Source organism: Molothrus ater, chromosome 14 (assembly GCF_012460135.2).
Source record: "Molothrus ater isolate BHLD 08-10-18 breed brown headed cowbird chromosome 14, BPBGC_Mater_1.1, whole genome shotgun sequence".
Lineage (NCBI taxonomy): Eukaryota > Metazoa > Chordata > Aves > Passeriformes > Icteridae > Molothrus > Molothrus ater.
Window position 1 is genome coordinate 11,668,965 of NC_050491.2, and position 21,499 is coordinate 11,690,463.

At 39.8% G+C, this 21,499-nt stretch overlaps 1 protein-coding gene across 1 annotated transcript; it reads left to right on the plus strand.

Annotated features, from left to right (window-relative positions):
- Positions 1 to 1,177: 1,177 nt before the first annotated feature.
- Positions 1,178 to 20,557, plus strand: RADX (RPA1 related single stranded DNA binding protein, X-linked). The gene is made up of 15 exons (XM_036402284.2): positions 1,178 to 1,817; positions 3,129 to 3,271; positions 4,006 to 4,198; positions 5,535 to 5,643; positions 5,774 to 5,865; positions 5,960 to 6,082; positions 7,148 to 7,246; positions 7,799 to 7,966; positions 8,447 to 8,607; positions 9,022 to 9,215; positions 10,233 to 10,301; positions 14,963 to 15,042; positions 15,495 to 15,788; positions 16,946 to 17,128; positions 17,544 to 20,557. The coding sequence occupies exons 1-15, from the start codon at positions 1,178 to 1,180 to the stop codon at positions 17,687 to 17,689; spliced, it is 2,694 nt and encodes an 897-aa protein (XP_036258177.2). The 3' UTR covers positions 17,690 to 20,557.
- Positions 20,558 to 21,499: the final 942 nt, after the last annotated feature.

A 21,499-nucleotide genomic window follows, 5' to 3' on the forward strand; every position in this document is an offset into this window, starting at 1 on the left:
GTAACAATAACCTGTGTATGAATAAGTTTCTTCTGCAAATCCCATCATGAGCACAGACAAAAGTGGAGATAAGCTAGGGGCGGTCCACAGATTTCCTCATTATACCCACAGGTTATTTAATAACTAAAAAAAAGTGCACACCACAGATATCCATTGTATGTGATGTGAAATCACATCCTGTGCAAGATCATTTGTTCATTTTTTTAAACTGTAAATGCCATTTTATCAGTTCACACAAGTCATATGTTTACTGGGGAAGAAAGACACCCTGTGGAAGTTTTACCCAATATTTAGCTTCAACATAACACAAATTACTGATTTGTTTTAAACTTTCTCACTGAGGAATGCACTGTGATTATCGTAAAATCCATAGTGTCTTAGCATTCCTAGAGAATTCTAAAGGCCAGCAAAAGCTTGTGCTTTATACCCCTTTGTCTAGTTTTTTCAGTCTATTTAAAATGATTCAGGTAACAGGTTTTCCAATTTCCCCATGGCAAATGCTCCACAGTAACAAAGGCAGTAGACCAAGGATACAGCTGTGCTCAGGCTGGAGGAACTGCTCTGGCCCAGCACCTGAGCCAGCTCTGCCTAAGCTGCAGCCACGCTTCTGGATTTCCAGACTATCTGGACCAGTGACACTATAAAGACTGGAAGTTGCTACTCTTCCTGGCCTTTTCTTTTACCCCTCTCACAAGGCACAAGCCTCTCGCAGCTGGAAACACACTGATGGTAAGGAAGAAGGAATGAGGAGTGCTGTGGAACCAGGAACAGGTGCGGCAGGGAGGCAGGGACCGGGCGATGCTCGCCAATCAGGGCCTCTGTCCCTCCGAGGGGGCGCTGGGCTCACCTGCGCCCCGAGCTGCCGGGCACCGCCACAGCCACCGGCGAGCGAGCACGGGAACAGCCGCGGCCCCGGCCTGGCGGAGAAACACCCGCGGCCGCCTCTCCCACCGCTTCTCCGGGCCTCAGCTCCGTCCCTGCTCCTGACCGCAGCCGCTCCCCGGCCGCCGCGCCGCTGTCGCTGTCCCCGTGTCCCCATCCCCGGCCCGGCCGTCGGGTCCCTGTCACTGTCCCCGTGTCCCCGCCCCGGCCCCGGCCGTTGGAGGTTTGAAAGGCGCGCGCCCGCCCGCCCCGCCCCGCGCGCGCGCGCCGTGGGGGCGGTGCCCTGCGCTCAGCCATGACAGCGGGAAGCCGCGGCCGGCCCCGGCAGCGCCCCGGAGCGCGGCTCTCGCCCAGGAGGGGCGGCCAGGGCGCTGTCATGCAGGACCCTACCCCGAAACGCGCCGGGGAGAGCCGGGCAGCGGCCTCGGCGGAGGGCGGCGGGGCCTTCTGCCTGCAGAGGGTGTTCGATGAGGTGCAGGGCTCCTCGCAGCTGAGCGCGGCGCCCGCGGAGCCGCTGGCGGTGACGGTGGTGGCGGTGGAGCGGTACCTGGCGCAGGCGCCGCCCGCCGCGCCCCGCCAGTACTGGTACGACCTGACGCTGGCGGACGGCGCGCGCTGGCACCGCTGCCACCTCGCGCCGCGCCTCAACGGGCTGGTGCAGCGCGCGCGCCTGCGGGCGGGCACGCGCCTCCGCCTGACGCGCTGCTCGTACCGCTACGACGAGAGGCGCCTGAACCGCGGCTTCTTCTGCCTGGAGGGGCTGGAGCGGGAGGGGGGCACCGACACCGCCGCCGCGGCCACCCCGCCCAACGGGTACCGCCCGCTCCAGCCCCTCCGCGGGGACAATAGGCACTACCTGCCGCTCTGGAACAACGAGGATCCCTATGGAGACATGTGGGTACCGGAGAGGCCCCCGGTGCAGGTGGATGTGGACGGTAAGCGCGGAGGAGGCGGCTGTAGGGGTGCGGCAGGGACGCCCTGACGCGCCGCGGGGCGCCCTGAGGGAGGGGGCGGTGCCGTGTTTGTGGGGCGGCGGAGCTGGGGAAGGGTCGGGAGCACAAGTCCCATGAGGGAGCTGAGGGGGCCTTTTCGCTCTCTACAGTCACCTGACAGAAGGGTGTAGCCGGCTGGGCTCGGGCTCTTTGCCCAGGCAACCAGCGGCAGTGTAAGGGCACATAGTCTTAAGCGAAAGTTTAGCTTGTACATAAGCAAGAGTTGTTCACAGGAAGGGTGATTAAACATTTGAACAGTCTGCCCAGAGAGGTGATGGAGTTACCGTCCCTAGAGGTGTTAAAGGCAAGGCTGGATGTGGCACTTGTTGCCATGGCCTGGCGAACAAGGTGGTGTTTGGTCATAGGTTGGACTCGATGATTTTAGGGGTGTTTTCCAACCTGATTGATTCTGTGATTGCTTGTGCAGCTGGGCTGAGCTTCCTGATATCCTCCAGCTGTGTTTGGCCTCACTAGGAATGTGCCACCTGTGGCACAGTTCATCTGCTTCTGTGGGAAAAACCTCTTCCCTGGGAAGATGGTGAGGCACAGGTATCCCAGAGTTGTCAGCTTGTTGATACTTCACCCCTGGAAGCGTTTAAGACCAGCTTGGATGGGGCTCTGAGCAACCTGGTGTGGTGCAGCGTGTCCCTCCCATGGCAGAATATTGCAATGAAATGCCCCCTTTGAACCCAGCCCCTTTTGTGATTCTGTGTTGCTTTGAGAGAGTTTTTTAAACTCTACAAACATTGACTGGAAGTATGAAGCTGTGGTGCTTGTGCCCGGTCTCCTGAGGTGTCAAAAACACTGGGGGCAGTGGTAGTCTTGTGTCTGGTCTGGGGCAAGATGCTCACACTTAGAAGCTGCCACCCAAAATGGGGTCAGTGTTGGGGGGCTCAGGCCATTCCATGAGGCCTGGTGAGGAGAGAGGTATAAGAGGACTTCTGCATGAGTGTGATGCCCTTGTAGGCTGACACCTGTGGTTTTTTAATAGCCCTTCTGCTGATCTGACAACACTTCTGTGTCATTTAAAATGTGTCATCACTCTCAATTTAAAAAAAGAGCAAAACTATGCTGTGTGCAGATAGTTCATAACAGAATTTTATTAGTGAATGATATCAGCAGATGAGCCTTGTTAAATGTTAGAAACATTAATAAAATACATGTAACATCCTGCCACTTTACTCCTGGAAACTCAGACATTCAATCATGAATGCTCTTTTTTGGTTTTTTCTTTTCCCCTCCCCTTAACTTTAGTCTCCAAACTGACTAATCTTGGTCATCTGGAAATGACATGGAGAAGCAGAGTGCATTTCCATCCACTTCTTGTGAGAATCCTGCACAAATCTAGACTAAAGTACTATGGAAAACCAGAGAAAAAAATGGATATGCCTTATCAGGTAAAGAGGGATAAATGCATAGGTTAACACTCAGATTGCTGTAGAATGTTTGAAAATAATTTTTCCCATATAGTAAGCAGATAAAGTTATTTTATAGCTATTTTATATGGAAAATGCTGCCTTTACAAAAATGTTGAGCTCTCCAGAGCAGGAATGCTGAATTTTATGATCATATATTTACAAACTTTAGTGGATGAATTTCAGTTACTATGGTTCATTTGAGCTTTTTGTGAAGAAAAGGATACTTCGAGGTGTTAGTAGTTTAACAGCCTAAACATTTCTGGTCTCTATGCTTTGAAAATTGGACTTAGTATGTCCTGTCAAAAAAAAAAAAAGGCACTATATTTAAATTATTTCTAGGCCCTGATTCTGTTATCTGTTGACTTTCAGATAGATTATTTTACTGTAAAATTCTTAATGATTTTTCTAATGCATTTAACTTGTGATATTTTTGTCTTAAACTTCTTGGAAAAGGAGACTGGAGGTGTGGTGGGTTAATTTAAAAATCTTTTTTAACTGCTTAGTGATCTGCTCAGTTTCTGATTCAGCATTTGCCCAGGTTAAAAATTGGGGATTTTTTCCACTCTAGTATTCAGTACACATTCTGGAACATCTATATCCATTTGTAACAGAGAAATCATTTATGAGTCAAGTACTGGTGCATTATCCAAAATAAATACCTAGCAGAATGATAATAAATAAGATAACTGTAGATTGTCTCTTTTTTTCTTCAGGCTTACTTTGAAGTTGCTGATGGCTCAGGCATGATGTCAATGGTTTTGTGGAATTCTCTGTGTCCTGAATGGTATCATAGTATGAAGGTTGGCACAGTGCTGCTCCTTGCCAAGTATGCCATCAAATCCAGTTACCCATTTAAAACACACCCCACCCCAGGGGATTCACAGATGAAGAGATTTGCTACAATTGGTTAAGTATTGCAGAAACCTATTTTGAGTCTATAAAATACAGCTGTGCAAAGTAGTTCTCCATAGAAGTAAAATAGAAAGTGATCCATTGCTGAGACTAACTGATAAAGTATAAATCCTTAATTAGTACTTCTGAAAGGTGTCTGAGCATCCAGGTTCTTGCTCTTCCCTGTTTATATTGAATCATGTCTACAAAGTTTACTGCCACAATTAGTTAAACCCTTTATTTAAAAAATAAAAAAATAAAGAAAGAATCCCTGATATCAGGAACAGAGATTATAAAGATAGGCCACTAGTAATGATTTTTAATCTGATTCTGCTTCCTGCTTAATAACACACATATCACTTGTACACTGCTCACACCTTTTCCCAGGTGATTGAAGGACATTATCACCTCATCTGACTTTAGATTTTATACTGTCAAGGCCCACAGTATCTGCACAGCTCCACAGAATAAAAAGTTGCATTGATGACTTCTGTGTGCTGAAAGAGTGTCTCTGTGGGAGTTTGTATGAAGAATATTCCTTGGCTATAAAAAGCATTTTCTTTTCTTTTTTCTTTTCTGCCAGTTTTTTAGTGTGGCAGATACTCAAAGGAGCTATACTACAAAAATACAAGTCCTGCAATATAACAGTAATGGCCTTTTCAAGCTGGATTTGATCAACTTTGGGGTTGTTTTCTCTCTTCCTTCACTCTATATGAGCTCTTTCCCATTTTGTGCTTTTATACTCAGAACAAAATGACAGACAACATTCAAAAAATTCAAATAACTTCTTGGAACAATATGCATGTTGGTGAAGGGTGATGTATGTATCACTTATTGACAATGACAGTTTCCTAATGGAGTTAGGAAACAGTGCACAAAAATTAGCTACAGTGCACAAAAATTAACTACAGTGCACAAAAAGAAGCAATGTTTTCAATGCCAGAAGCAATATCTTCCCTGACTGATAAATATTTGCATTTAAAGCAGATCTCAATGTCTGAAGTATTTATGATGACTTGGCAGGAGATAGAAATGTTTAGCTGGGAATGGAAGTTTGTGAGGGAAGGTGATGACAGCTACAAGCCAACCCTGAAAACAATTATAATTGCCACAAAACCTTTCTATGCAAAGAGGACAGAGTAGAATATGCCATGTGAGGTGACTTTCTCTATGGGCCAATATCTCTGCATTTTCATGGCCTTATTTACTCTGCACTCCTGATTTCTTACAAGCATTATTGGGGTAGGAATGGTAACAAAGAGATCAAAATGTTATATTACTATTATAACAATGTTGATGATGATGATAATTTGTATTCATGCCATAAATGTTACTTTTTTTTCTTTGTCAGAAATTTGCCTTAATGTTCGGGATCCTCCTACTGAAATAAATATTATTCCAGAAGAAATGGTTAAGCCAGAGTGGGGATTACCTGAAGTTAAATATAGGTTTATCACAAGGTAAAATAGAATTTTATTGGTTATCAAGCTGGAATTTAAATTACACTACCTTACAGTGAATGTTAATTGGAAATGCTTTTTGCAGAGTTTCTGAGAAAGTTTACCCAGCTTTCTTCTATTTTGCTTTTAGGTCAGAGCTGGATGACTTACCGCACAATCATTCCTGTGATGTTATTGGTCTTGTGACATTTGTAGGAAGGGCTGAGCGAGCCAGAAAAAGAGGTTTTTCTATAAATATGACTTTCAGAATTTATCAAATAGTTTCTAAATTTCTAAGTAAATCCTTATACATTTTTCTTAATATTTATTTATCTAGAACACAGCGAAGACTTCTGGCTGTATCGTTGGGCACATGCCATTGATGGGACCTCAGACCAACCGTTCATACTGGAATTGTTTGCAACGTCTCAGCCAGATGTGTTTGAGCATATTCATCCAAGTATGCATCTCTCTATAATACTAATAATTATTCTTAATGCTTTTCCAGTTCATTGTGAATTTCTAATTCTGAGATTAGTTGCCACTGATTAGCTTAAATATTTGAAACCCTTACAAATTGCAGTCTGTCAGTTAGCATAAACAATTAGATGAGCAGCTGGGCCTGGGCCTGCTCTGATCTCCTTCATTTCAGATGTTTCTGTGATGAAGAACCTGGGCAATATCTCTTGCATCAGAGGCAATTAAAGGCAGCAGCTGGTCAAATCTCTTGCTCCTCTTGACCTGTAAATATCTAGTTTTTTTTATAGACAGGAATAATTTAAGAGGATTGAATGAAGAGAGAGGTGAAAGTGGAAAAACTTAATTTCTTTGAAACAATGTTTTTTGCCCAAACAGCAATCATCACCCAGCTGTGTTAGTTATCACACATGAGCTAAGACTAATAAATTTTAAACTAGGGAATCCTTAATGAAGGATTTTAAAAGAGCTTTAAATATTTCTTCTTGCCTTCTTTCTCTTCTCCTCCAAGCACTCATTCTTTTTTTAACACTGGTTGGTGTTGATGTATATTTTTTTATCATTTGATGCAGCACCAGCTGCACAATCCTGCTTAGATTATGGCTGCATTCATCTTGAGTATTCTGGGGAAGTGGGAAGGAATGACATTCCAGTGTTTAACTGAGATACTAACAAAAGAGTAAGTTTGAGCTCTGTTTAGAAGTTTTGCATTGGCATGCCATAATTTCTCATCATTTTATACTTTTTATCCTTAAGAAACACAGCTATCTAATACCAATATTTGTACTATTTGTTTCAACGGTAGCCTACCTTATGAAGTATCTCATGTTTCAGTTTTAATATCTATGCTGAAATTAAATTCAAGATTTAATTGCATGTCTATATGGTAATTTATAATGGAGACTCAAAACCTGTGTGAAACATTTGTAGGGTCAAGAACTAAATTGCCTTGTTTAGAGGACTTAATGAAATCAATCCAGTGTGTGTCAATCTTGGTATTCTAAAATCAATGAACTGTCAGGAAAAAAAATGAAGTTTTTTTTTCCAGTGACATACTTGGTGTGCACACAGATGAGAGTGATGACTGAGAATCCTTCCAGGACAGTTTACCTTACAACTTCAAATGAAAGTCAAATATTCATTAAAGGTAACTTAAACTACTTCTAGTTTTATGTAGTTCTCATGTTGTTTCTTTGGAAAGGGTATTTTCATTTTACAATACGATAAATCAATACAGACTATGAGGTAATAAGGAAACATCACTGCAGAAGACAAGAAGGCAAATGGCATTCTTGTAAGGCATTAAAATGGATTTATCTGTGAAAAGTATTTCTAGGTTAAGACCCATGTTTACTAATTTTTTCAGGCTGTTAATATTTTGATAGGGTAGCAATTGTGGTTACCACTTACGTAAAATATTAAAAAACACTTGCAGCTTTCCTATTCTAGGAGCTTTTTTGCTAGTTGTTTTGTTTTTTTCTGTTATTTAACGTTTGTCTGACATTCAGTGTCAAATGCAAGTGTAGTCAAGAAATTCAAGGTACTCATTTTGTAAAACACTCTTGACAAAAGACATGTTTGTACTCTCAAGATTTTCCTAATTTGTTTTTTCTAGGTAGTGTTCAGGGGAGTTTCCAAATGAGAACAAATGTCAGTTGCCTGCTTTGGTTTTGATACCTGATTATTTTTGTCTTAAAAGGGTGGCACAAGGGCCAGCCATACACCAAGGATGCCAAAGTGAAAAACTTCATTCAGTGGATGGAATCTCAAAGTGAAGCTGATCAAATAAAGAAAACTGTCATCGGTGGCTATTACCCTTTTCCACGACCTCCTGATAGCTTTTTGAAATATTGTAAAAACAATGAAGGTATGACATATGAAATATCTTTAGATTTGTGGCCTTTTCCAGTCAGTCTAACTCCAAGAAAACTTCCTTTTGTGCCTAAATGTTTCATAGGCTAAATCCTCACCTCACAGAAAATATTGCACTGCTAGCTGCAGGAGAATTGTAGAAGCTGAGGTGAGCTACACATATACCTGAAGTTTTACTCTGAATATTCTGCTACATCAGAATTAAAAGTAGTTATTCTCAAGGCTACATTGAACTGGAAATTTCACCTGAAACAGATATTATGGTGTCTGACAATGCATACTAACAGATGCTTATGCACAAAAAAGATTTATTGTTTTAATTTTTTTCTGTGTGATGTGGATAACAAAAAAGTTTAGAATTCTTTAAAAGCATAAATTTAAATCAATTTAATATTTAGTAAATCTTCTTTTTAGTCTTATGTTAGAGAGTATTATATGACTCTAAAACTTGATTCTGGAAATTTCTTTTTTGCAGTTGAATCAGTTTTGAAACCCATAGGTGAAATAGGGAAAGAGATTGAAGACCTGCACTACAGAGAACACAAGCGAGTTGCTGTTCAGGGAATAATTAGTGCCATAAGATACATCAGCTGGAGCAATGCAGCTGAAGAAGCCCCAGGAGGGGACCTGGTCCAGGTATGGTGTGTGACAGTTAATGCCAAAGCAGCTATGATTGTCAGTAGAATGGAGAATTTTGCATATGAGTTCAGAACCTCATTACATTGTCTCTTAATCTGATTTTTGAGAGCAAAATTTTAAAAAGTGATGATTCAGTGCTTCTCTGAAAGTGTTTTGGCAGTCCTCTGTAAAACTTGTAACTGTTTCAAAGTTACTAGTTTGACTGATCACCTTGTGTAAATTGGAGTGTGGGAGAGGCAACTGCTGCAACATTGCTCACTTGTCACCTTCTAGACAGAATTTACCTTATTAATATGATTAGAATATAATTTCTGCTAAATGTAAGGTGACTGTTAGAAATTTGCAAGTTTTTGAGTTGGAAGAAGTAGCTTTAAGTGCATTGAAATTCTTAAACAATTAATGTTGTTGCAGAAAGATACCTCTCAGTGTCTTGGAAGTTCTTCTGTGTCCGAAGAAGACGGTGCTGACAAGGGAAAACCTGCAGAAGTTAAGTCTCTTCTGGGGCCACCCTGCACTCCTGGGGAGCATCAGCACCAAGCTCCGCTGTCAAAAAGGAGTTCAGTCAAGAGAAAGACAACGCGCAGATTCAGAAGAGATGCAGAACAGTAAGCTCTCTTCATTAATATGTGGTGGATCTTCTAAAAACTGTTTTCAGAAATTAAGCCAGAGCCCAGGCTGTAGAAAATAATAAGAGAGCTTTAAAAGCATATATAGTTTAATCTTTGAAATGTAATTGTGTACTTTTCAGGTGATGACACTGTTCATGCTAATGAAGGATTAATTACAGTAGGTTTGCGGTGCTCTCTTCTGATTAATATTTATACTGTTTTCTTATTAAGCTCACAGATTTGAGATAAAAGTAGTTAATACTTGAACCAAATGTAGTTTAGTGACATAGCTGTGGAACAAACAACAGTTACAGTGATGTGAGGAAATCAGACATCTTGGCTGAAAATGCAGAATCAGGTATAGCTGTTCCTTAATTTCAAACACCCCTTTTTTTTGATTTCTGGGCAATGGGGTAGTGCATGTAGCCGTAACCTGCTGTCAGAAAGGAAAGTAGATCGTGGTCGTGTGCTAACCTAAGGGCTCAAAATAACTTTTAATTTGTCTGATACAGCCGTGTTAAATTCAGGAGTAAAGTAACTGCTTGTATAAGACTGCTCTTTGTTGCAACTTGTGTAAAATCTAGTACAGCCATACTCACTATTGAGAGCCTGATGTACACATTGACAGACGGAAAGTTTCAAAATTCAGGCCAGTCACATCTGGTTTTTTTTTGCAGTGGATTTCTCATACTATAAAGGGTATATTTTTCTTCTTTACTTTTCACATTCATAAGTCATGAATGAAGAGAGTGGATATTTAGTATATTTTGAGGGGAAATGAAATAAAATATAATTAGCATTGAATGAAGATTTAGTACTACAAAACCCTTGGTAAATAGAAGTTCTATCTTGGCAGTGATAATTGTGGCAAATTTAGTGGATTCTTTTCCATATGAAAACTTCCAGCATTTGAGTGTCTTAGTTCTGCCTGAAAGAAAAACATCAAAGTTCTTTGCTTTGTGAATTTCCATTTAAATAGATACTGAAAAGTAATGGTGAATTTCCTACTTTAAGGGGAGGTACATCTGTTAGTCCTGTATCATCTCACCCCTATTTTACACGGACTGTAAGAAGAAAACTTGGGTAAGTCATGTGAAATTAATTGTGTTGAATAATTGCAATAATCAAACAAAAATACTCCAAGTAAAAGTTTTACAGATCGGGAGTCTCTAAGGAAGCAAAATGAAAGAAGAGATCAGGGTAGAGTTTCATGTTTTCTATTCACTCATCTGCACTTACTCTAAATGTATCTGAAACATAATTTTGAGCATGTTATTAAACATCTTCTATTGCTACTACTTCTACTAAGGGAATATATAATAACAGAGGTTCATCATGGTAATTAATCGATTTTTCTGGTGTTGGCTGAGCTGTACATTTTTCTTGATGCTACAGAGGTGTAGGTCTGGTTGACCTGGGAAGCCACCCCCCTGCTCCTTTCACTCCCCAGCATTCAGTTGTTACATAACTCAGCTTGGATCCAGAGAAGGTGGGGTTTTTTTGAAGTTCACATAGGAGTTTCAAACCCAGAGCCCTGTCAAGTCTGGAACCTAGTGAAATAATTACAAAAGTGAAATTATTAAGAAAACTGAGTGAATGCTTTTATTTGTTAACCAGGGGCTAGAAGCTACTTTCCTCGGAGCATTTTAAGGGCTATAAATTCTTGTCACTTGTTCCAGACAGAACATGAGCAACTTGAATGTTTGAACTCCTTGGTGTCAGTAATTTAGGATGTTTGTGTATTTTGGCAGTGATCTGGATTTATGTCATGACTACATATATGGCTCAGTTGCCTTTTTGGTTTACTTGTAGCATCTCTTCCTTTTCCCCCCTAAACCCAAGAATTACAGTGCTAGGAATAGAGCAACAAAGTTTTTGATTATTCTGCCAGTATTTCTCCCCTACAAGCATGCCTATTTTCTTGAAACACATTTACTGGAAGCTAATTTGCAACAGCTTTTTCTGTGGGATAAATGAGGCTCTTTTGAACCCATGTGTTGTTTCCTGGTCCTTTTGGTAGAAACTGCATTTTCTAGAAGTTATTACCTAACTTTGCAGCTGGTTCATTAAAAACATCACCTGGCTTTAGGTTCTGCAGGTGGTGCAGGACCTTGCAGGGACTTGTGGTACAAATCCATAGGAAAATCAGGAAATTTTCCTTGACTATAAGGAATCTTGTTTTCTTTTGCTTGCTGAGAAATGTTCCGCTTTTGCCAGGGTGGGGGTGGATGGGAAGAATGTCTTCTCCCCGTTTCTTGTAGGTGAAGCCAGAAGTTAAGGCATGTTTACTTTGTTCTCTGCTTTTCTCAATCTGCTACTCTCCTTGCTACCTGTGTGTCCACTCTATGCCATTAGTGCTAGAACCCCAGCTAAAGGAGGAGAAAGTCTGTGTTGGATTATGGAAAGCTGTTTCACTCTATATAATTAAAAGGTAACTCGTGTATTTCTGTAACTACCTATAGAATTGTGCTGAATTCTCCAAATTGCCAAAGAAAAGTAGAAAGTTAGCTGACATACTTCAAAATTGCATTGATTTCTGTTCCTTAGATGTAGCAGAATGTCAGCTCTCACTGAAATACTTTAATATATTGATGAAATAACAATAGTAGTTTTAACAAACTTCACATATTTCAGAGAAAATTCTGAGTTGGAAGGGGCCCACAAGGATCATTGAATCCAATAGTAAAGTTATGTTTTAAAGTACATATTCTATCTTAAACTATTCTGCATCAAGTTTTTTGTATGTTATTTTCAGCATGTGGTTTCATTCTTGGGTTTTTAAGCAGTAAGAGCTTATTTTGAGGTTTTTTATTGACAGCTACAGTTCCTGCATTTCTGAGGTAACTTACCTGATTTTTAAGGGTTTCAGAAACAAAGCAAATGGGTAATTTAGTATTATTGTTGATATTTATATCCTTGCTAGTAAAGATCTTCCACATAATAGTACTTCTAAGCATTTAATGTACTCCAAAGTAATTTAATTTATAGAGAATGAAGTGATGGTGAATGAGGGAAAGATCAGGAATTTGAGACAGGATTATTTTTATGTGGAAGTGAAAAAAGCTCAGTAGTTTTCTTAGAATTTTAATCTTTGAAAATTCAGCTTGTTACCATGGAATTGCTGCACTACATGCTCCCACTCCATACTGCATGAAATGAACTTGTTTGCATGCTTCTGTCCTTGTAGTTTCACTTCTGTATTTTTTTGTCACATAGACCCTTTTATATTTTTTCCTTCCCGTGGATGTGACAGCAAGGGAATGGGGACTCTGTAATTTAGGGAAATTCATCTTGAGGTTTGCATGACCGAAAGTTTCACAGCATGTAATGTTTCCTTCACAACCCTTTTTCACATAAATCAGAACTTGCCAGGGAGAAATTAGTAGATACTAAAAATCAATTTGTGTAGACTTGTCAAGTTCTCATAGAAGGCTTTTTGGTCTCTCTGTTACTTGCTGTGGTGGATGTGTTTATCACAATGGTGTCAGAACAGTTCATTTCAAGCCAGTCTATAAAAAAGTTTTACCAGTTTTATCAGTGAGTGAGATGTTTTCTTGTATTGCTTTGAGGTACTTTACTTCCTTGCATTGTTTGGGCATAGCTGTGAGTCATAAGTATTTTTTTCTTAATTTCATTTGTCACATTTAGTCCCAGTCCTTAGAAAATCGGTGTGAAGCATGGGACGTGCTTACTTTCCCAGTAGTTTCTGAAAATACTGATCTGCCATATATTTTGATTGATGTTATTTTTGATGACAATACTTTAAAATAAAATGACTGACAAATTGAGTATCAATGTATCTGAAAATTGTGAAGAAAGGATTTTTTCTAGTGGACATCTGTGAAAAGGGGGGTCTGCAGAGTGCAGGCTGGAAACAGCAAATCTGGCAGGGCACAAGTTTTCCTAAAGCTGGCATGGGTAAAATAGGCTGTGGATGTTTTGGTGTACAACAGCAGGAGCACATTGCAGTAAGTGGAAGGATTTGGGTGGCCTCAGGTGCATTGCAGACATAGTGGTTCAGTCACAAAGAAGCACCTGGACTGGATTAGAGACAAGTAGTTTCCCCTGCAAGCCTCGCTCAAGTCAGGCTGTCCACACATCCAGCACAAAGCAAGCCTGGAGGAATGATGTGTTGGGCAGGTAGAAATTATCCCAGCTATAGATCTGTGAAAGAAGTGGGGAAAAATCATGACAAGTTTTCTTCATATTTTCCTGAGGCTCTGCTTGCTTTAAATCAGAGCCTATTCACTTCCAAATCTAGACAAGTTTAAAAGAAAAAAATCCACGATATCCACTTTGCACAATATCTATTTGTCAGCAGTATGACTTGGTTTAATCCTCTGCTTTAATGAAAAGTTGGTATATATCTAACTTGACATGTTGGTTTCTGAGCAAGCCTTTCTTAACACTGTGCTGGGGTTTCATTTTATGTTTGACTGGTCCAAATCCCAAAAGTGAAAATTAATTTTGTGGGCAGTAATTTCCCAGGTTGTACTGCTTAAGTGGATTCTTTTGTGCCTAGATTTGGACATCACAAGAAGGTCACTTCAGTGGTGATACATGATGGCAATCCATTTCTTAAAATATACTTTCATACTCAAAACCCATAGTGCATTTCCTTTTATCTTCTCACTAGATACTGTTTTAGATATTTTCCATTTGTTAGGAAATGTTGACATTATATTTTCAAGATACACCCTAGTATGAAATAGAAAAAAAATATTTTTAGAACCTGCAAATCCTTATGAAATTTAATATCAATACAATATGCTGTTCAGTACACAGCATGTTCATCTTTGATTCCTTTTTTACTGTCTGTATCTTGTAATTATTATTAACTACTTTGATGGTCTGGAATTTTTATGGTACCTTAACAAAGTCTTACCTGTTGTAGTTGTTAGTGATGCAAGATAATCAAGATAGTCCTTTCCCTAAGTTTTTTCAGACATCACAGTGGGTTTTATTCTAATAAGAGGAATGGATCAAAGAAGGAAGGAATACATGGCCCTAAGAGCTTATTTTACCCTGTTTGCTTGCAGAGTGCCTCTTATGTTTTTCTCCTGCATAATATCCTAGGTAATTTATTAGATTGATAAAGAATAGTTTCTTATCATTAATTCAAAACTTTATGATTAAAAAAAGACAGTCTAACAAATACCTAGTTTGCTTCATGAAACTGATCATTACAACAGGACAGGATGTCCACAGGAAAATAGAGATTTGCATTTCTGTCATTTTGGATTCCGGAGTGGTGGCATGGCTCCATTCATGCTGTGTTTCTGGTGCTGAAGGGGATGGCAGGGCAGTGCAGCCGCATGCTGAGCACCGCGTTTTGCCATCGAGTCACCTGTCGGTCACCTGTCGGTCACCTGTTGTTGGTCACCTGTGCGTTTGGCCGTGTCACACGTGGTATTTCCGCCCGGTGCCAGTAGAGGGCAGCAGACACCGCTGCCAGTGTAAAACCCTTCCCGTCTGTTTCCCAAAGCCAGGAATCAGCCAGAGCTATTCTGAGCTCTGCTGAGCTGATTTCCTGAGCACAAGTAAATTGTGTTTACTTGTTGTGTCCAGCTGCTGTGTACAACTCTCACAATAAGGAATCAGCTCATTCACTCGAGCTCGTATCATTTATCACTAGAAGTCTGTCTTTTGCTGCATAGAGTTTGAGGTTAATTAGGTTTAAGGTGAATAAATAAATATATATGTATATATATACACGTATACACACTATAATTTTCTTTTTATAGCTTAGATGAATATCAGCATGGACATTCTGTGCAAGATAAAAAAGGACAGGCTGTGTCAGGCAGTTTGCAGTATTGCACAGGTATGTTGCTAATAGTTGTTATATTAACGTTAGAGGCTTAAGACTACTTTTCTTCAGGTCCAAACCAGGCAACAAAGATATCCTTATAACCCTTGTTAAGACAGTTCCTCTGTACATCTGGTTGCATCAGCCTCTGGGGAACCACTGTAGCAATGTATCATGAATGTCATTTTACTCAATGTTCCCTGCTGGGTTCTAAGGGATGGCTGAAAGGACAGCATTGGATTGTTTCCCATTATGGGCAATAAATTCTCAGTATATCTTTATAGAAGTTTTAAGTTAGGTTAGTATCTCAGAAGCACTTTATAGCATAAGACCTCATGTTTCCTTGTAGCTCTTTTAATTTCTGCCATGTGTTCATAATTGAAATGTTCTAATGAAAATTGTTTCTTGTTTAACAGAGGAGTGATACAATTATATAAGCAACTAAATATTGTCTGTGCTTATAATAGATCAAGAAGGAGTGAATAATATAGCTGAAACTGAAGATCCTGGAGGAACTTGTGGTTCCTGGCAGAGTGACCTGTGGGCACAAGTGAAAGACAACTTAATGAATTATTTTCATCACAGCAAAATTTTCCCAGAAAGTATCCCACGTAAATTTGATTATGTGCACAAAGACTTACTTATGCGACAGTACAACCTTCATGCAGCAGTGCACCAGCCAATAGAAGCCAGAACAGATAAAAACATCAATGAATTTAAAAGTGCTATTGGCCTTGGATATTATGAAGTGACAGTTCTGGGTAAGTAGCTTGCTTTGTAAAAAAGGTTAAGCAAGAGCAATGTAAGTTCACCAGATTGAATGGATTTCTCTAAAGGAATCAATTGATTCTGAGTATTTCCTGAGGTTTGAAAAATTATTGACATTTTAGATTTTTGTTAGAGTCCCCATTTAGGGTAAATTTTATTCTCATAAAAACTTTCAATGAAATGCCTGAATGTCTTATTTGTAGTAACACTTGTTGTATAATTTCAGTTTTTGGCATAGTCTTACGAGTGTTATTTGAAGAATGTGTGTAGTCCTTAAACTATTGATTATTTCAGTTAGGAATAGGTCCTGATGTAAGCAGGCAAATTAATAAATTGCACACCTAACTTTCTGCTGGAGAGGTGTTTATCAGAAACAAGTCAGTGTTCTTAAAAAGACAACTATAAATGCTTCTTTTCAGCATTATTCTCATTGAGTTGATTTTTTTCATACTGTTGCTCCTAAAGTGCCTTCTTTCCATGGCAGAAAATGAAAGGCTGTATTTTAGCCATACTCATTAACTGAAGTGTCAGTTGATTGATTTTTATTTATTAAAATATAAATATGCATATTTATATTTATTAAAATATAAATATGCAAGTTGATGTGTATCTATTTGCTAGCTTTATTGAGGGTTATTAAGTTTGATTTTGTTTTCCCTTTAAAAAGGGACTTGAATTACCTTGATTAACAATGCTCATGTTAAGTTCCCGTTTTAAAGGTTTTCATTACTTGCTAAGGGACATTTGCAGAGAATATTTGAAGTCATTGGACTCCTGGGACTGACAATACAATATTGAAGATGAAAGTAGCACTGTATTGCACACTTTACTGGTTGTAAAGTTATTTCTCTGCATTTGCAGATAAAGTTAAAAGGAGGATGAAATGGCTTCCAAGGTTTAATGTTTTCTGAACTATCAGCATTGTTAGCCTTAAACCATAGTATTTCATAACATCATGTCAATTTGAATGTGCTTGTGTATAATCCTATGTAGAAACATATTTTTAGACATTAATTATTAACTAATGGACAAAAGATGTAAATAAAAATCAGTTCAGTGGTTTGTTGAAAAAAAAGAGAAGTGGTGTGCAAAGTTGCTGATGGGCTGAATAGGAAGTTTTCTGCTAACATAAAATATTTTTCTTCAACAGGTATAAACCATGATATAGCAATAGATGTTGCTTTTCTTCCACTGTTTTGCCCTGACAATCCCCACTTGTTTCAACTGGAAGACATTCAGAATGATACATTATTGTCTTGCATGAGTTGTATCTCTGCATGCCATCAGAAGGCCACCAGCAGTGGGAGGCTTGGTGACACGTTTCCTCTTTCAGGTGAGGCTACCTTTCACTGATGTTACTCATTTATCATTTCTTGGTTTATCTGTCGGTGCAAGAGTTAATCCTCTGTAGAAATCTCGGGTGTACATCAGACATTGTTCACCTCTTCAGTGAAAGAGATGTGAATTCTATTTCACCACCTTTAGTAAATTGCTGCAATACTGAACTTTCAAGGCAGTTTTTGCTGGAGCTGTTCTCATCCTCTGAAAACAGTATTTTAATATCCAAACTACAAACTCATATCTAATTCTGATTCTGTCATTTCTAGTGATGGAATTATGAATACAATTTTTCACTGAAAGAAGGTTGAACATTATTGTATGGAGAACATTATCAATTCTGTACACCTTTTTATTGTGTACAGAGTATACAGCAAATACCTTTTAAAACCACCTTTCTTAACTTCTAGATGAAATTGTAAAAGCAGCGAAGGAGCTCGATGGCAAACACGTTATCTGCATCTTGGACATGTGTCACTTGGGGGATGACAAAGTCGAAGTCTTTCTGACCAAAATCTACAAGACAGTGGAACCAGGTGTGCTGGATCCAGTGTAATTTAATAACTTAATTTTCAAATGTATATTGTTCAAAAGGAGGGAAATAAAATTGCTGTAACTTGAATACACCCTCTATACATTGCACTTTTCTAGAACTAGCAGACACAAACATAAAATCATGATTCTTAGGGCAGTTGTAATGGTCATCCATGTAACTGGGAAGGACAATTGTTGCCTTTATTTTTAAGTCTTGAAACAGATTAGACAAAGTCTTGCTTGCTGATGTTCAAGAAGGATGAATAGGCAGTACAGTGAGCTGATCATTTGGCAGGATACCAAGGACTCAAAGTGATTGTCAGCTGTCTTTCTTTGCCTGTGCACAAACATACACAGGAAATGTGTATATCTGGGTGAGAACTGAGAAGAGAGGCAAGCTTTCCTAATATTTAAGGCAGTGTTTGCAAAAGAATTAACAGGCTGTGACAAAAATTTAGGCTGAAAATTAGAATAATTTTGAGGATTAGAATTTTGATGTTCTGTGGTGATCTTTTTTTAGTGAAAGCTACCAGAGGCAGCCTAACTGCTCTTTAGGCTTGAAGCTTACTGTGAAAGGGATTAAATACCATGGTGCCTTTAGTACCATGATCCAGGAAACCACTTTCAGTTCTTTTCACCTGAGCAAGGTCAGGTGCTGTTTTTATATGTCTGCTTTTGTACACAGAGTATTAGGTAGTGAGCATAGCATCCAAACATTTTTAACATATTTTATTCATGAATACAAGTAATGAAATATTTTTTGAAAAAAATTTTTAATTGGAACTTGCTTGGAGCTTTGCAAGAGAAAACTGCCTTTAAGAAGTGCTAATTATGGCAGGATATACAGTTTGCCACATCATTTCTAGGTGCATTCTGAGAACATTAAGTTCAGCCAATATGAGAAGCTGCTGCTTCCGCAAAAGCAAAGGACTGGAAAATTCTGCCAACATTTTGCCTCTGCTGAGGAGCAACTGGCTTCTGCTGGTCCACAATCAAGTAGCACATTTTTACCCATGTTAAACAGCCTCAAATCGCTGGAGGAACTGGATTCTTACAAAATTATTTTCAAGCAGGAGCTCTTTGCAATTTGACTACTTGTCCATTTGAAATGCTGCTCTCAATTCACTTCTTTGAGAAGAAAGAATTACAGAGATTTGCCAGGTAAATTGTACCATTATTAACCAAAGCCCACAGAGTTAATTTATAGGAATAGATAAATTCTTAGGTACATTTTAGCAGCCTGTTGGTAATTGGAGATCACCTCTTTCAAGTAGTAGTAGTCACTTGTCTGCCCTGGGGGCAGTGGACTTTGTCATCAAGTACTTAAAGTCTGTACCCTATCTTCAGTTAATGGTAATTTGACAGAGAAATGTAATTTATTTTGATACATATAAGTTCACAGACAACTTCAGAAAAAAAAAATCATGAAATTAATAAAACTATTGTGTCTTTCTAGTGTAGTTTACAGTTTAAAAATATATTAAGGAGAATAGTTTAACTTAAATTGCACTGTAACTAAAAGTCAATTGAATGTGACTGTATTGTATCTGTCTATTTAATATGAATCAGAAGTATTAGTTCTGGAGCAATGTCATGCCTTTCAGAGTACCCACAGAAGGCAAAATGAAAAGATACCAACCCAAGAAGAGCAGGGTGTTGCTTGCAGTATTATTTGTGTCATTGTGTTGCTTATGGGTATGTGAAGGTGAGAGGCCATTGCTCTGGAGTGAGTGACACAGCACTTCATGTTCCAAACTGAGCCATGCTGACTGTGTCAGCCAGTGTTTTTATTTACATATACTTCAGATGGAAGTCTAATTTTAATGAAACTCTTCTTTCTTAAGGCAATTTTTAGAGGAATTCTGTTTGTCATCACAAAAGGACTGACGTGGCTGAATTGTCACAGAGCCACATTAGTGAGATGGTCCAGCCACCTACCTTCACCACATGCCACAGAAATGGAGCCAAAGGCTGTTTGTGGCATTGCACTGCTTAGTACACTTTAAACATAAAGCATTAATCATTTCATCCTATATGTTAGGACTTCCTAACTCTAAAGGAAATATCTGAATTGTTTGGGATATAGATAATGTTTTAAAACATTAAAGGATGTCATTTTACTTAAGTGTTTGAAATTTTTCATGGCAAAGCTGGGAAGGAGAGGTACTTGCCCTCGCAGATTGGGGTGCCAGTGTTGAAAGCACAGGCTTTCTGTGTGCAGCTGGTGAATATCCAATGCCTGTAGTAGATCTGGAATTTTACTACTTTGGATCATTCTGTAGAGTCACCATCCTGCTAAATAACACTGGACTTAATATGTGGAGTTCAGTGGCTGAAGTGCAGGAGTGTTGTTGTGATTCTACTGCTCTGCCTGTCTCCCTCCTCCCTGCCAATCCAGCACTGTCAGACTGGAGCAAAGGTTCTCTGCAAAGAAACCATTTGCTGTTTTACTTCTTTCAGTGTTTATTAACAAAACTGTAAAACAAATTGATTTTTGGTGTTGAGTCTGTCAAAATGATAGTTTTGCCATGTTAAGCTAAGATATAGAGTCATTACTCCTGCAAAATGTCAAAGGGATCACCTTTATTGCTGCTGTGTATTGCTACTGCTAGGGGTAAAATAATATCAGAACACATTTCATTACTGTGGAAGGTGTACCTGACCAAAGAACTTTACTCTAAAACCTTACATGTGCATGTTTCTTGTGTTTCAGCATTAATTTTAAAGAAGGGAGGAAGGTAGAGCATATGTAGGTAGTGGTACTTTTGAGTGTATAAAAGTTCCTAAGTCATAGATCATGAAAATAATACTAATTTTGAATGAATGTGATGTAGAAGTTGTGCAACATTGAAAAGAAGAGAATATAAATAAACAAATTTATATATGTAAACATCTTGGATATTTTTCTTTCCGTTTCTTTCCTTTTTACTTCTTGTAAGTTGTTTTGATTTTCCCAGAATCTTCTCCACAGTCGTGTTTACTCTTTTCAAGAAACTTTAAAGGAGAAATAGACCAAGCTTCCATCAGCAGCTGTGCCACCAATTGCAGCTTCTCTTGGCTTTCACCGTGGTGTGCAGCATGGCCTTGTAGAAAAAGAGGAGAAAGGGAGTCTCTTTGTCCCTTCTCCTTCCACTGTGCTCCAGGACTGGGCATGAGCCCCAGGCTGGGCAGAGCAGGATAGGAGCCAATTCCTTGGCTGCTTGTCAGCTGAATGGGCTGGGAATGCCACAGCAGTGTGTGCTCTGGGCAGCCTGGCAGGACAGCCCTTCCTGGGCTGTCTCTGTAAACCTGCAGGATGGGAAAGAGCTTGGAGAAGATCTGCTCTGCACTGGGGACAAAGCTCTCAGCTGCTTCCCCACCTCAGGCTGGGTGTTACATTTCCTCAAGAGGAAGAAACTCTGTACAGCAGCTGAATCAGCTCTGGGCTCTGCAAACTACACCTCTGTCACCCAAGGAGAGAGATCTGCTAAAGCCAGTGTTACTGACACCCACAAATCCTCATGGGCTGCTCAGCTGCTGGCTCTGTTCCCAGCTCTGGAAGTTGTGTGAATAAAATGAACACTGCAAAACTCAGGCACGTCAAGCGGAGTTGCTCTGCAGCTTTGGCACTTGAATGAGCACAACAGCATCCTGAACCCTCTGGCAGTGAACTCTTTAGGAGTGACTGAGCCACCTTGAGAGCAGCCTGGGCAGCGTGTTGGACAGGGCTCGAGGAGCAGCCAGCAGGGCTCTGCCTCCCTGCAGTCCTGCCAGGCACTTGAACCGTACTAGGTAGAGAAATGAGGCCAAAGGAAGAGCCTGGCTTAGCAGGCAGTTAACAATAAAGGCTTTT